The sequence below is a fragment of the Nerophis ophidion genome, linkage group LG18 (genome assembly GCF_033978795.1).
Source record: "Nerophis ophidion isolate RoL-2023_Sa linkage group LG18, RoL_Noph_v1.0, whole genome shotgun sequence".
Classification (NCBI taxonomy): Eukaryota; Metazoa; Chordata; class Actinopteri; order Syngnathiformes; family Syngnathidae; genus Nerophis; species Nerophis ophidion.
In genome coordinates this window covers 37,705,669-37,723,243 of record NC_084628.1, presented here as the reverse complement: position 1 = coordinate 37,723,243, position 17,575 = coordinate 37,705,669, and the positions used below count along the sequence as shown (strand labels likewise).

The 17,575-nt window shown below is 41.0% G+C and overlaps 1 protein-coding gene across 3 annotated transcripts in view; it reads right to left on the bottom strand.

Moving 5' to 3' along the window:
* Positions 1 to 17,575, bottom strand: part of cadm1b (cell adhesion molecule 1b) — a 687,646-nt gene that overhangs the window by 153,666 nt on the left and 516,405 nt on the right. For all 3 annotated transcript variants that reach the window (XM_061878075.1, XM_061878076.1, XM_061878077.1), the window contains one exon: positions 3,308 to 3,466. In XM_061878075.1, coding sequence (XP_061734059.1) covers positions 3,308 to 3,466 — 159 coding nt within the window. The remainder of the gene's footprint in view (positions 1 to 3,307; positions 3,467 to 17,575) is intronic.

Below are 17,575 nucleotides of genomic sequence, written 5' to 3'. Positions count from 1 at the left end.
AATTGAATCACTTGTTTATTTTTCAACAAGTTTTTTGTTATTTTTATTTTTTATCTATTTTCACCTATTTGGGTTAAATTTATTTTTTGCGAACCAGTTATTATAGTCTGCAAATTATGTGTTGTTGTTGAGTGTCGGTGTTGTCGAGAGCTCGGCAGAGTAACCGTGTAATACTCTTCCATGTCAGTAGGTGGCAGAAGGTAGCTAATTGCTTTGTAGATGTCGGTTGTAGCGTGCAGGTAAAAAGGTATGTAATGCTTAAACCAAAAATAAACAAAAGGTGAGTGCCCTTAAAGGGGAACATTATCACCAAACCTATGCAAGCGTCAATATATACCTTGAAGTTGCAGAAAAAAGACCAGGTATTTTTTTAACCGATTTCCGAACTCTAAATGGGTGAATTTTGGCAAATTAAACACCTTTCTGTTTATCGGTCTTTTAGCGATGACGTCAGAACGTGACGTCACCGAGGTAACACACCCGCCATATTCATTTTCACATTACAAACACCGGGTCTCAGCTCGGTTATTTTCAGTTTTTTCGACTATTTTTTGGAACCTTGGAGACATCATGCCTCGTCGATGTGTTGTCGGAGGGTGTAACAACACTAACAGGAAGGGATTCAAGTTGCACCACTGGGAAGAAATCTGCCGCCAGACCCCCATTGAATGTGCCAGAGTGTCCGCACATTTTACCGGCGATGCTAAGACAGACATGGCACAGAGATGTGTGGATAACCTGCAGATGCATTTGCAACGATTAAGTCAACGAAATCACAAAGGTGAGTTTTGTTGATGTTGTTGACTTATGTGCTAATCAGACATATTTGGTCGCAGCATGACTGCCAGCTAATCGATGCTAACATGCTATGCTAATCGATGCTAACATGCTATTTACGCTAGCTGTATGTACATTTGAAACTAGATACCCACATTTAATGCGAAACAAACACTTACCAATCGACGGATTTAAGTTGCTCCAGTGTCACAAGATGCGAAAGTCCTGATCGTTTGGTCCGCACATTTTACCGGCGATGCTAGGGCAGCCATGCTATGGGCCACTTCATTAGGTACACCCATGCTATGGCCAAATAGCGTCAATAGCTATTTGCTCAATAACTTCAATTTCTTCTTCAATTTCGTTTTCGCTATCTGCCTCCATACTCCGACCATCTGTTTCAATACATGCGTAATCTGTTGAATCGCTTAAGCCGCTGAAATCCGAGTCTGAATCCGAGCTAATGTCGCTATCTCTTGCTGTGGTAGCCGCCATGTTGTTTGTATTGGCAGCACTGTATGACGTCACAGGGAAATGGACAGTCGCAACGCAAATAGCAAAAATCAAGAACTTTAAAGCTTTATTTAGGGATATTGCGGGACCGGTAAAATTTGGAAAAAAGCTTCAAAAAATACAACAAGCCACTGGGAACTGATTTTTCTTGTTTTTAACCCTTTTGAAATTGTGATAATGTTCCTCTTTAAGAAAAGCCATTGAAGCTTAGGGAAGGCTATGCAGAACGAAACTAAAACTGAACTGGCTACAAAGTCAACAAATACAGAATACTGGACGACAGCAAAGACTTGCTCTGGCGCGAAGACGGCGTCCACAAAGTACATCCGAACATGACATGACATGTCCCCACAAAAAAGGGTAAATACAACTGGAATATTCTTGATTGCTAAAACAAAGTAAATGTGGGAAATATCGCTCAAAGGAAGACATGAAACTGCTATAGGAAAATACCAAAAAATTAGAAAAAGACACCAAAATAGGAGCGCAAGATAAGAAGTAAAACACTACACAGGAAAACAGCAATACACACAAAATAAGTCAGGGTGTGATGTGACAGGTGGTGACAGTACACCTACTTTGAGACAAGAGCTATAGTGATGCATGTTTGGTTATGCTTTAAAGTCATATCCAACAATTGTGACGACGACTTTTTACTATCAACAGAGTTTGTTTTTTTAATGATTTCTGCTGGTGGTGTGCCTCTGCATTTTTTCAACGCAAAAAAACGTGCCTTTGATCTAAAAAGGTTGAAAAACACTTTTATATGGCACCAAATGTTAACTGAACGTTTATCTTTAAAGGGGAACATTATCACAATTTCAAAAGGGTTAAAAACGATAAAAATCAGTTCCCAGTGAATTGTTATATTTTTTGAAGTTTTTTTCCAAATTTTACCGGTACCGGAATATCCCTAAATAAAGCTTTAAAGTGCCTTATTTTCACTATCTTCGAAACCACTATCCTTTTCCCTGTGGCGTCATACAGTGCTGCCAATACAAACAATGGCAAATAGCACAGCAAGATATAGCGACATTAGCTCGGATTCAGACTCGGATTTCAGCGGCTTAAGCGATTCAACAGATTACGCATGTATTGAAACAGATGGTCGGAGTATGGAGGCAGATAGCGAAAACGAAATTGAAGAAGAAATTGAAGCTATTGAGCGAATAACTATTGACGCTATTCGGCCATAGCGTGGGTGTACCTAATGAAGTGGTCGATAGCATGGCTGCCTTATTAGCGTCGCCGGTAAAATGTGCGGACCAAACGATCAGGACTTTCGCATCTTGTGACACTGGAGCAACTTAAATCCGTCGATTGGTAAGTGTTTGTTTCGCATTAAATGTGGGTATCTAGTTTCAAATGTACATACAGCTAGCGTAAATAGCATGTTAGCATCGATTAGCGTAGCATGTTAGCATCGATTAGCTGGCAGTCATGCCAAATATGTCTGATTAGCACATAAGTCAACAACATCAACAAAACTCACCCTTGTGATTTTGTTGACTTTATCGTTGCAAATGCATCTGCAGGTTATCCATACATCTCTGTGCCATGTCTGTCTTAGCATCGCCGGTCAAATGTGCAGACACTCTGGTACATTCAATGGGGGTCTGGCGGCAGATTTCTTGCCAGTGGTGCAACTTGAATCCCTCCCTGTTAGTGTTGTTACACCCTCCGACAACACACCGACGAGGCATGATGTCTCCAAGGTTCCAAAAAATAGTCAAAGAAATGGAAAATAACAGAGCTGAGACCCGGTGTTTGTAATGTGAAAATGAATATGGCGGGTGTGTTACCTCGGTGACGTCACGTTCTGATGTCATCGTTAAAAGACCGATAAACAGAAAGGTGTTTAATTTGCCAAAATTCACCCATTTAGAGTTCGAAAATCGGTTAAAAAAATACATGGTCTTTTTTCTGCAACATCAAGGTATATATTGACGCTTACATAGGTTTGGTGATGATGTTCCCCTTTAAAATAGTCATATACGTCACCAAGAAGTTGACTCACATAGCACTTCCAAGTTCCTTTGTGCCAGCAGGTCGCTGGCGGCCGGATGGTCAATGATGCAATCCACGGGCACGCCGTCGTCCTCTTTGCTGACAGAGAACCGTACCCGGCTGGTGACAGTAAACATCCTGTCGTACGTCTCTTCCACTGTTGTTTCACCTGTAAAAAAATAAAAGCGACATTAGAAGGGTTGGAGAGGTTAACCGCTGAAAGAGCTGAAACATTCTTTTTAAATCCTCTCGCAGCACAAACCACATAATGAGCCAGTTCATCATTACCAGCACATTCCCTGTCATGCGCTTTAAAGGAGGAAGGCCAGTGGCGCTCGCCTTCTTCCGATGGCCATGCAGCCATCACCAAACATTGGACGTCAAAACTTTTTAGCCAGGGTAAAAGTAGACAAGTGTGTGAACAAAATGAGACGTTAAGCACCGAGCTATGTGAAAGGATTACGGAGCTACAAGAGGAGGTAACCTTGTCTTTTTGGCGTTTGTCTCAGAGCAATCGTCCATTAAATAGGTATGTCCCCATTCAATTGGCCCTTTTTTGGTTTGTTTAATCCTGAATAGTGTCACCATGGTAACACGAAATGTTCCCACTTTAAACTACTCTTGTCGGCACGAACCAGACCTTTCCGACAGTATTTTCCTGGACTCTCTCTATTATGTTAGATCCACTATGGACTGGACTCTCTCTATTATGTTAGATCCACTATGGATTGGACTCTCACAATATTATGGTAGATCCACTATGGACTGAACTCTCACACTATTATGTTAGATCCACTATGGACTGGACTCTCACATTATTATGGTAGATCCACTATGGACTGAACTCTCACACTATTATGTTAGCTCCACTATGGACTGGACTCTCATATTATTATGTTAGATCCACTATGAACTGGACACTCACACTACTATGTTAGCTCCACAATGGACTGGACTCACACTATTATATTAGATCCACTATGGACTGGACTCTCACTATTATGTTAGATCCACTATGGACTGGACTCTCACTATTATGTTAGATCCACTATGGACTGGACTCTCACTATTATGTTAGATCCACTATGGACTGGACTCTCACTATTATATTAGATCCACTATGGACTGGACTCTCACTATTATGTTAGATCCACTATGGTCTGGACTCTCATTATTATGTTAGATCCACTACGGACTGGACGCTCACACTATTAAGTTAGATCCACTATGGACTGGACTCTCACACTATTATGTGAGATCCACTATGGATTGGACTCAAACTATTATGCTAGATCTACTAAGGACTGGACTCTCACACTATTATGTTGGATCCACTATGGATTGGACTCTCACAATATTATGTTAGATCCACTATGGACTGGACTCTCACACTGTTAGATCCACTATGGACTGGACTCTCAGTATTATGTTATATCCACTATGGACTGGACTCTCACTATTATGTTAGGTCCACTATGGACTGGACTCACACTATTATGTTAGATCCACTACGGACTGGACGCTCACACTATTAAGTTAGATCCACAACGGACTGGACTCACACTATTATATTAGATCCACTATGGACTGGACTCACACTATTATATTAGATCCACTATGGACTGGACTCTCACTATTATGTTAGATCCACTATGGACTGGACTCTCACTATTACGTTAGATCCACTATGGATTGGACTCAAAACTATTATGCTAGATTTACTAAGGACTGGACTCTCACACTATTATGTTAGATCCACTATGGACTGGACTCTCACACTATTATGTTAGATCCACTATGGATTGGACTCAAAACTATTATGCTAGATTTACTAAGGACTGGACTCTCACACTATTATGTTAGATCCACTATGGACTGGACTCTCACACTATTATGTTAGATCCACAATGGACTGGACGCTCACACTATTATGTTAGATCCACTATGGACTGGACGCTCTCACTATTATGTTAGATCCACTATGGACTGGACTCACACTATTATGTTAGATCCACTATGGACTGGACTCTCACACTATTATGTTAGATCCACTATGGACTGGACGCTCACACTATTATGCTAGATCCACTATGGACTGGACTCACACTATTATGTTAGATCCACTATGGACTGGACTCTCACACTATTATGTTAGATCCACTATGGACTGGACGCTCACACTATTATGTTAGATCCACTATGGACTGGACGCTCACACTATTATGCTAGATACACTCGACGTCCATTGTACCGGTCGCCCAGGAAGGAGGTCCACACATCTGCGGTCCCCTCTAAGTTTTCTCATTGTCCCATTGGGTTGAGTTCTTCCTTGCCCTGATGTGGGTTCTGAGCAGAGGATGTCGTTGTGGCTTGTGCAGCCCTTTGAGACACTCGTGATTTAGGGCTATATAAGTAAACTGATTGATTGATTGATAACATATGCGGGGGTTAGATGGCCAATTGGTCTCGTATTAAGCGTCTCCATTCAATGTGTGACTCCTGAGCGCCACCTAGCAAGGGGAGGATTTAGACCAGCCCAGGGCTTGGGATTTCTTAAAGCACGTGGATCATATAAGCCCGATAATGACTATTCTTACCACTTTAGGGTGAAGCCTTGTCATGTGAACCTGGCGGTAATCTGCTGTCCACTCGACCCCCCCGGGCTGTCAGAGGGGGCCTTCATTTGGAGAGCATTACAATGCCAGGGGGGCATCGCATTAGCCGCAGTGCTGAGTATGATGGTTTACGCAAACTTAATGAAGTGGGGAAATAATTACGGCCCCACTCTGACCTGCAGCGCACTTCCATTTCAGCCTCGTCACAGGGGAGGACTATTGGACTCGGAGAGGGCAAAACACTGTTGTTCTATCACCAGTACGCACCTACAGTATGGAAGCTTGCTTCATGTAACACACATCTGCCCTCCGAAAACCTGCTGAGAACCTAATGTAGTGCAACTTGGAGGTGGTCTTTGCACTTGAGACAATCAATATTATTTTATCTTATACAACTAAAATGTAACAAACGGTAATAGTCAGGGAAATGTAGCAAGTAGTAGGGGTGCTAAAATATAATCGATTCACATTCAAATCATAATTTGTATTTATTATTTTTTTAATCAATTTATAATTAACATTTTTAAAGATTTCATTAATTTCATTTTTTTTTAAAGAAAAAAAATACATTAAATAACGAATATTGATATCTTAGGTATGTAGGTGTTTGTTATCATTGGTGTTTGTTATCAAGTAAAACAAAACTTTGTTTTCAGCACAAACCCGTTCAAGATGAGACAAACAAATAGTGGACAGCAGGCCCGGACAATTATTTTGACTCGGGGGGCCAAATTTAGAGAAATGAATGTGTCTGGGGGCCGGTATATCTATTTTTAGGAACACTAATACAAAACCTCCCAATAATGTCTGAACGCTAAAAACGTTATGACAGACCACCTTAAAAAACGTAATGGAATTTTTCACATTTTTTTACTGAATGAGACACCCAGAATGTCCATGAAAACCAAGAATGTAGGTGTGGTGAGGCAGAGCCGGCAGTCCAACAGCGAGGCAGGGCACACCGTAGCCCAGCCCAAGATGGCGGCAAGGAGGCGTGGCCGGCAGTCCGACAGCGAGTCAGGGCACACCGTAACCCAGCCAGAGATGGCGGCAAGGAGGCGTGGCCGACAGTCCGACAGCGAGGCAGGGCACACCGTAGCCCAGCCCGAGATGGCGGCAAGGAGGCGTGGCCGGCAGTCCGACAGTGAGGCAGGGCACACCGTAGCCCAGCCCGAGATGGCGGCAAGGAGGCGTGGCCGGCAGTCCGACAGCGAGGCAGGGCACACCGTAGCCCAGCCCAAGATGGCGGCAAGGAGGCGTGGCCGGCAGTCCGACAGCGAGGCAGGGCACACAGTAGCTCAGCCCAAGATGGCGGCGAGGAGGCGTGGCCGGCAGTCCGACAGCGAGGCAGGGCACACCGTAGCCCAGCCCAAGATGGCGGCAAGGAGGCGTGGCCGGCAGTCCGACAGCGAGGCAGGGCACACAGTAGCTCAGCCCAAGATGGCGGCGAGGAGGCGTGGCCGGCAGTCCGACAGCGAGGCAGGACACACCGTAGCCCAGCCCGAGATGGCGGCAAGGAGGCGTGGCCGGCAGTCCGACAGCGAGGCAGGGCACACCGTAGCCCAGCCCAAGATGGCGGCAAGGAGGCGTGGCCGGCAGTCCGACAGCGAGGCAGGGCACACAGTAGCTCAGCCCAAGATGGCGGCGAGGAGGCGTGGCCGGCAGTCCGACAGCGAGGCAGGACACACCGTAGCCCAGCCCGAGATGGCGGCAAGGAGGCGTGGCCGGCAGTCCGACAGCGAGGCAGGGCACACCGTAGCCCAGCCCAAGATGGCGGCAAGGAGGCGTGGCCGGCAGTCCGACAGCGAGGCAGGGCACACAGTAGCTCAGCCCAAGATGGCGGCGAGGAGGCGTGGCCGGCAGTCCGACAGCGAGGCAGGACACACCGTAGCCCAGCCCGAGATGGCGGCAAGGAGGCGTGGCCGGCAGTCCGACAGCGAGGCAAGGCACACCGTAGCCCAGCCCAAGATGGCGGCGAGGAGGTGTTGTTGGTAGTCCAACAGCGAGGCGCCCCGGGAGCGACACTGCAATTAAGATCAAGTGCGTGGATCGCGCACCTTGAGACAATTGAGTAATCCTCTCGCGACAGCCGTGAACGTCAGAGAGAGAGTCGGAGAGACTAGAAGGAGCTAGAGGAAAACTGACGCGGGGAAAGAGAGACTGAGAGCGAAAGAGAGGCGACGACACCCAAAAAAGAGAGGTAAGCGGAAGAGAGCGGCAGACGGAGCAGCTGAAAAGCAGTCTTTATTGAAAAATAAAGAAGTCCAAACAAGCCGGCGCTATGTCCTTCCTTGACGGTCCTTGGAACCCGCACGATGGCTTGAGAAGTATGTCCCAGTAGCATTTATAATATTAACTATGAAGGATAAAACAATGAATATTGACAACATATGAAAGTCACACCCCTTCCCCATCTACATATTTTACAATCAAGCGAAATGCAACAAACACAGCGAAACATGAACGCGAAGGGTAAAAAAAAACAAAAACCTACACTCTGATATATGTGATATATCACTACGTTTTACAACTTTGTTGTAAAAATCTCCTTCGCGTTTGTCCCTGACACCCACATTTCAGGCTCGCTCTGGAAACACTCCGTAGAAACGCTCCCCACCCACAATGCTTGGTACCTGGTCTGAGCTGCTGTGACTTAGATGACCATAGTAACTAATTAGATCGCCATAGTAACTAATTAGATTACCATAGTAACTAGTATATCAAGCAAAAGCGCAGATTCCAACCATTGAAATACTTAGTATAGTTGAAGACTTACGCTCATTAGAAAACATGAGTGCACATCATAATGGCAGCTACAATTTCCATCTTAAAGATCAAAAAAAAATATTTGGCACTGTCCAGTGGGCCGGATTGAAAAGCTTAACGGGCCGCATGTGGCCCCGGGGCCTTAATTTGCCGAGATCTGGTGTACAGGGTTACAGAACAGGAACGCTGATTAGTCGCCACAAAGCGCCCCGTAAAAGATGGGGAAAAGGTAAATGCTGGGGAAGGATGAGAAAAAAAAATACAATCTAGACCGGACTACAGTCTGGAGTGGAGAAAAAAAAGGTGTTGGGGTGTGTGTGTGTGTGTGTGGCGTATATTTTTGGGGATGCATGTGTGTGTGTAAGCCTGCCGTGTGTCTCTATTCCGCGGCCTTGGTGTCGTGCAGTTGCTAGTCCAAAGTCAACAACAATACATGTGTGTCCATGAGAGACAAGAAGGGAGTTTTGTTGTGTCTTCGCCGCACTGTCCTTCGGGAGAGTCTCCAAGCCAGGGAAACAATCCAAATTAGAATGTTTTGTATGCGAGTGAAAATAAAATTTGCTTTTCACTTTAAATTGTCTATGACTGGTCCTCAAAATTCATCCTACAGGGGACGGTCCGATGTTATCCAGATCACAAGCGTGTCCACAGTTCTTCCCGCATCCTACAATCATCAGCTTCCTCTTACGCTACGGGCAATGAACCCCCACATATGTTATACCGTCGAAAAGGTCTGGATCGTGCAGACAAGAGTAGTTTAAAGTGGGAACATTTTTGTGTTACCATGGCGACGCTACTCACAAATAAACAAAAACATGGGCCAATTGAATGGGTACATATCTATTTAATGGACGATTGCTCTGAGACAAACGCCAAAAAGACAAGATTACCGCCTCTTGTAGCTCAGTAATCCTTTCACATAGCTCGGTGCTTAACGTCTCATTTTGTTCAAACACTTATCTACTTTCACCCTGGCTAAAAAGTTTTGACGTCCAATGTTTGGTAACGGCGAGCGCCATCGGCCTTCCGCCATAGAAGCGGATGGCGGCCACTAATTCACTAGAGCGTGGAACCCCCGAAAATTTGCTTTTTTTGGGGGTGAACAACCAGTCTTCACGACCACATCTTTTACACCACTTTTATGTGCTTCGGTGAAAGCGATAACACACATGTCCTCTCTCAAAAAAGTTCCCTTTTATGGAGGTCATGTCTCCCATTTCGCTTCTGTTGGCCCTCAAAGCCAAGAAAGTCAACAAAATCTCTCATTGACTTCAATGTAAGATACTGGCGCAAAAAAACCACAAAACCTCTTATTTTTCTACTCGCTCTAACTCGCCCATTTCTCCACTTTTTGAAAATCTAAGAACACCGGAACGCTCCTCCAAGCCTTGAGGCGCTCAAGGTTTTCCTGGAATTTTTCTAGTTATTTATACTCTTACTGTTATGATTTTTATTTTTTCCTTATTATCAAAGTACTGTATTTTTATTGCTTTTCAATTGCTTTGTAAAAAATTGTATTCTAAAGCTGAGATCCGGTTAAAGTTGGGGTTGCTCTCTTTTCTTTTATTAGATTAACAATTTGTTATTATGCTAAATAAGATGTTTTTAAAGGCCAACACTCCAGCAGCCAACTGGAGGTTTTAAAACATGTAACCTGTTTTCAAAGGGTTTTATTATCATTTTTATTCCAAACAATATACTACAAGAATTGAGAATTGATTCTGAATCAAATCGTCAGCCCAAGAATCAAATTGTGAGGTGGTCAAAATTTCCCAACTCTAGAAATTAGTGTATCGGCTTTATTTACAATAACTGCATAAATTTGTACAAAACCCTTCATGTTTTAGTGGAAAAACTGACATTTTGCAGTCACTGAACTTGAATAGGTATATCATACTGCAGAATGTTATGAATACGATAGTCTCTGACATATTTAGTTCGTAATATCACACTAACATAATCACCTTGACTTCTTGAAATTGCAGCAAAATTTGTTCTCAAGTAAAAACGTGAATACAAAATTAAATATAAGGACATATTGTTGGGACTACTTACAACAGGGGTAGGGAACCTGTGGCTCTAGAGCCAGATGTGGCTCTTTTGATGACTGCATCTGGCTCTCAGATAAATCTTAGCTGACATTGCTTAACACGGTAAGTAATAAATTATTCCGCTGGTAATCACAGGGTTAAAAATAACGTTCAAAATTAAAAACATTCTCATGCATTTTATTCCATCAATCCAAGAAGTCGCATTAATGGTAAGAAGTATTTCATTTATTATTCGTTAGCTTCAGAATAACAATGTTATTAAAAAGAATAAGAGACTTATTATACTCTAAAAATGTTAGTCTAACTTAAAAATGCGCACATTTAGTTGTATTCAGTGTTAAAAAATATTGGTAACACTTTAGTATGGGGAACATATTCTAAGTAACAAAGACTTAATTAAGAGTTATTTGGACATTAGGGGACCATATAAGGGTTAGGGTTACTAATAAGCAATAATTCTGAGGTTATAAGGGAAGACTCTTAGTTATGGTTTACTGCTTGTAAAATACAGCCATGCAGAAAAAGGCATTAATAAGTACTTAAAAACGACTAATTAAGAGCCAATATGTTACGAATTTGCATGTTAATAAGCAACTAATTAATGGTGAAAATGTTCCCCATATCAAAGTATTACCAAAACATAATATGGCTCCCACGGAAATACGTTTTTAAAATATTTGGCTTTCATGGCTCTCTCAGCCAAAAAGGTTCCCGACCCCTGACTTACAAGATGCCTTAATCCTTGGTCCTTCCTAAACTGGATGGATGGATGGATGGATGGATGGATGGATGGATGGATGGATGGATGGATGGATGGATATAGTATTTTTTTGATAACTATGATCTATATGAGATGCGATGGGCAATGCAGTTGTAGTAATAAGATTACTATGGAATATGCATAAACATACAAAAAACAACAATTGGCAATTTTAAAAGCCATGATAACTTTACTGAAAAAAACTGTATATATACTAACAAGTGCAGTCGAACAAATAATAAAAAAAAATTAAAAAAAGATTAATCACACTTTTAAATTTGGATTAATCACTGTTAATTACATGTTTATTATTCTGTAGCATACTAAAATTAACTTAAAAAAAAGACCCCACTACGTCGAAACAAATGCAATTCTATTGTCAAAATGTTACACTGGAACATTTTTTTTAAGATTTTAATTGGATGCACATCAAAACCTGCTAACAGTTTTATTTAAAGTCCCGTCAGAGTTTTGTTTTTCGGAGTTGTTTTACTCATCTTTGCAACGGTGTGTGCATTGAGTTGATCACTGACTTGATACCAACCACAACTTCAGGTAACCATTCGCTGTTAAGGTAAATGAACATGTGCTCTGAGAATAAATTGTGTGTCTAATCTGCGTACAGACCTGATGAATGCAACATTTCTTTATGATTAATGAGTTAATGAGTATGACATTTAGCAATAAATAACACAAACATGTGTGTTCTTTTTGTGGATTACTTGAAAAACCAATGTTATTGTTTTGAATAAATGTTGTGAACGAAATATAGCATAAATCAGGGCTTTTCCAGAAGACTTAAGAAAGGCACAGCAGTTTTGGAAATATAAATTACAAAATAATTTTAAATTCTGATAAGCTAACTTCAGTTTGAGTTCGAGTTTATTTTGAACATGCATGCATACAACATGATACATCACACATGCACGCATACAACATGATACATCACACATGCACGCATACAACATGATACATCACACATGCATGCATACAACATGATACATCACACATGCATGCATGCAACATGATACATCATGCATGCATGCATGCAACATGATGCATCATACATGCATGCAACATGATGCATCACACATGCATGCATACAACATGATACATCACACATGCATGCATACAACATGATACATCACACATGCATGCATACAACATGATACATCACACATGCATGCATACAACATGATACATCACACATGCATGCATACAACATGATACATCACACATGCATGCATACAACATGATACATCACACATGCATGCATACCACTTGATACATCACACATGCACGCATACAACATGATATATCACACATGCATGCATACAACATGATACATCACACATGCATGCATGCAACATGATACATCATGCATGCATGCATGCAAAATGATGCATCATACATGCATGCAACATGACGCATCACACATGCATGCATACAACATGATACATCACACATGCATGCATACAACATGATACATCACACATGCATGCATACAACATGATACATCACACATGCATGCATACCACTTGATACATCACACATGCACGCATACAACATGATACATCACACATGCATGCATACAACATGATACATCACACATGCATGCATACAACATGATACATCACACATGCATGCATACAACATGATACATCACACATGCATGCATACCACTTGATACATCACACATGCACGCATACAACATGATATATCACACATGCATGCATACAACATGATACATCACACATGCATGCATGCAACATGATACATCATGCATGCATGCATGCAAAATGATGCATCATACATGCATGCAACATGACGCATCACACATGCATGCATACAACATGATACATCACACATGCATGCATACAACATGATACATCACACATGCATGCATACAACATGATACATCACACATGCATGCATACCACTTGATACATCACACATGCACGCATACAACATGATACATCACACATGCATGCATACAACAAGATACATCACACATGCACGCATACAACATGATACTTCACACATGCATGCATACAACATGAAACATCAAACATGCACATTGCACACAACATGATACATCACACATGCATGCATGTAACATGATACATCAAACATGCATACATGATACATCACATATGCATGCATACAACATGATACATCACACAGGCACACATACAACATGACACATCACACATGCACGCATACATGATACATCACACATGCACGCATAAAACATGATACATCACACATGCACGCATACAACATGATACATCACACATACATGCATACAACATGATACATCACACATGCATGCATAAAACATGATACATCACACATGCATGCATACAACATGATACATCACACATGCATGCATACAACATGATACATCACACATGCATGCATGCATACAACATGATACATCACACATGCATGCATACAACTTTTTCCTTTAAATAGCAGTTGCTAAAACTGTTGTTTACTTCATGTTGTCAATGTATTCACAATGTCCTCCATAAGTAATAACAGTAAAAATGAATAAATAATACTTTGTGAAGTAAGTTATATTTCATATGGTGAGATAAGTAAGATTACCTAGAGCAGGGGTCACCAACGCGGTGCCTGTGGGCACCATGTCGCCCGTAAGGACCAGATGAGTCGCCCGCTGGCCTGTTCTAAAAATAGCTCAAATAGCAGCACTTACCAGTGAGCTGCCTCTATTTTTTAAATTGTATTTATTTACAAGCAAGCTGGTCTCGCTTTGCTTGACATTTTTAATTCTAAGAGAGACAAAACTCAAATACAATTTGAAAATCTAAGAAAATATTTTAAAGACTTGGTCTTCACTTGTTTAAATAAATTCATTTTTTTTTTTTACTTTGCTTCTTATAACTTTCAGAAAGACAATTTTAGAGAAAAAACACAACCTTAAAAAAATTCCTTCCTCTTCTTTCCTGACAATTTAAATATGTTCAAGTATTGTTTTTTTATTATTATTATTGTAAAGAATAATAAATACATTTTAATTTAATTCTTCAATTTAGCTTCTGTTTTTTCGACAAATAATATTTGTGAAATATTTCTTCAAACTTATTATGATTAAAATAAAATAAAAAAATTCTGGCACATATAGAAAAGCTGTAGAATCAAATTTGAAATCTTATTTCAAAGTCTTTTGAATTTATTTTCAAATTTTTGTTCTGGAAAAACTAAAAGAAATAATGATTTGTCTTTGTTAGAAATATAGCTTGGTCCAATTTGTTATATATTCTAACAAAGAGCAGATTGGATTTTAACCTATTTAAAACAAGTCATCAAAAATATATATTTATTGTGAGAAATCATTAAGATGATCAGTGTTTCCACAAAGATAAATATCATTAGTTATTTTTAATAACATAGAGTTAAAGGTAAATTGAGCAAATTGGCTATTTCTGGCAATATATTTAAGTGTGTATCAAACTGGTAGCCCTTCGCATTAATCAGTACCCAAGAAGTAGCTCTTGGTTTCAAAACGGTTGGTGACCCCTGACCTACAAAATGAATGGATGGATGAGATACATTCAGAATGTTTATCATGGTGGTTCTTCTTTCTCCTTTGTAAACACTTTGAGTACGAAGAGTTTTTTGAAGTGCATCATATTAGTACTTTTGTTTGACCTCTATGCTTAATTTATTCCATCATTTAATTCCACATACTGATATACTGGAAGTCTTAAGTGTTGTACCTGCATACAAACGTTTTAAATTACATATTTCTCTAAGATTATATTTTTCCTCTTTTGTTGAGAAGAATTGTTGTATATTCTTGGGTAGCAGATTATAGTTTGCTTTGTGTATAATTTTAGCTGTTTGCAAATTCACTATGTAGTGGAATTTCAATATTTTCGATTCAATAAATAAAGGGTTTGTATGTTGTCTATATCCAACATGATGTATCATTTTAACTGATCTATTTGTGACACCGTTAATGAATGAAATGTACTTTTGTAGTTATTTCCCCATATTTCTACACAATAACTCAGATATGTAACACTAAGTGAAGTGAATTATATTTATATAGCGCTTTTCTCTAGTGACTCAAAGCACTTTACATAGTGAAACCCAATATCTAAGTTCCATTTAAATCAGTGTGGGTGGCACTGGGAGCAGGTGTGTAAAGTGTCTTGCCCAAAGACACAACGGCAGGATGGCGGAAGCGGGTATCGAACCTGGAGCCCTCAAGTTGCTGGCACGGCCGCTCTACCAATCGAGCTATACCGCCCCTAGCACTAGCGAACAGTAGAGAATATAAAGTGGTTTTTGGTCCGATGCATATTTAGCTTTATTCATTATTTATTGCCACCTTATGTTTTATATTTTTTACGTGATTTCCAGTTGAATTTATCATCAATCATCATACCTAGAAATGTGGTTTCATTTACTCTTTCAATTTCTATTCTGTCTAATTGTGTTTGTGTGATGACTTTCCCTTCTACTGTTACCAAATAGTATTAGTTTAGTCTTACCGAGATTCAAAGTCTGTTTTTGTCAAACCATCTTTTTAATTTGGTCATTTCTTCTAGTATTATTTGTAATAACTTTTGTGTGCTCTCCAGAACAAAACCATCAATCAATCAATGTTTATTTATATAGCCCCAAATCACAAATGTCTCAAAGGACTGCACAAATCATTATGACTACAACATCCTCGGAAGAACCCACAAAAGGGCAAGGAAAACTCACACCCAGTGGGCTGTTGTGTCATCCGCAAATAATCCATCCATCCATCCATCCATCATCTTCCGCTTATCCGAGGTCGGGTCGCGGGGGCAGCAGCCTAAGCAGGGAAGCCCAGACTTCCCTCTACCCAGCCACTTCGTCTAGCTCTTCCCGGGGGATCCCGAGGCGTTCCCAGGCCAGCCGGGAGACATAGTCTTCCCAACGTGTCCTGGGTCTTCCCCGTGGCCTCCTACCGGTTGGACGTGCCCTAAACACCTCCCTCGGGAGGCGTTCGGGTGGCATCCTGACCAGATGCCCGAACCACCTTATCTGGCTCCTCTCGATGTGGAGGAGCAGCGGCTCTACTTTGAGTTCCTCCTCATCCGCAAATAATACTAACTTTAAATCTTTTGTAACTTTACAATTGTCATTGATGTAGAGACTGAACAGTGTTGGTCCTAGTATTGTTTAGTTAGATTAAAGGCAAAATAAATAGTGAGTGAGTAAACAGAGTGTGTGGAAACTCTGCAAAATATGCTCCAAAATGTGCTTTCTTGGGGTGTAATGAAGCCCTATACATATTTTATTCTCTGAAGAGAGAAAGTAGAAGGTCACCTTAGTTGACTGACTATCCGAGGCCCGACAACACGTAGAAACAAGGAAGGCTGCATCTTTGATGCTGATTTTTTGAACATTTTTCCAGTTACTGTGTCTCTGAATGTGGGCGTGCTTTTCACAGCGTTTGTGCAAGAACAAAAAGTGGGCCATCTGCTATTGAGATTCCTACAAAACAAAAACCCAAATCATTTGTGTTTTTGTAAGAAAAAAAAACCCCGCCTGGAACATTTAAGAGGTCTTGCTTTTGAAGACGGGGCATGCTTAGCAATGCGCGGACCGAGGCTTGTCAATTATCAACGTCGTCCACGCGCGGATGAGGAAAAACAGCCGCGAATCAAATCGTCCCAAGGACTTGAATCTCAATGCGGACAAGATTTGAGTGTTGCGGCAGAGACGTCTAATCAAAACACACTTGTGAGCACCAACCACTGATCAATCCCGGTGCAATCAAGCATAACCTCTGCCAGGGTGACACTTGCCACTGTCAAACGCTGTTTGAACAGAATATTGCATTAGTAAATCAGACTGCCTTTCAGATAGGACGGATGCAAGCAAGCTTTAAAAAAAACAAACACCCCAGTAAACACTCCTTAAACACCATACTTTACATCAAACTATGACAGAAAGATTGCTAACTGAAATACACTTTGATTTTCATCAAATTTCATCAATATTTCCGTTAAAACTGAAAGTATGTTTACACAGCAAAGTCCACTTACACCATATTGCCAAAAGTATTTGGCCACCTGCCA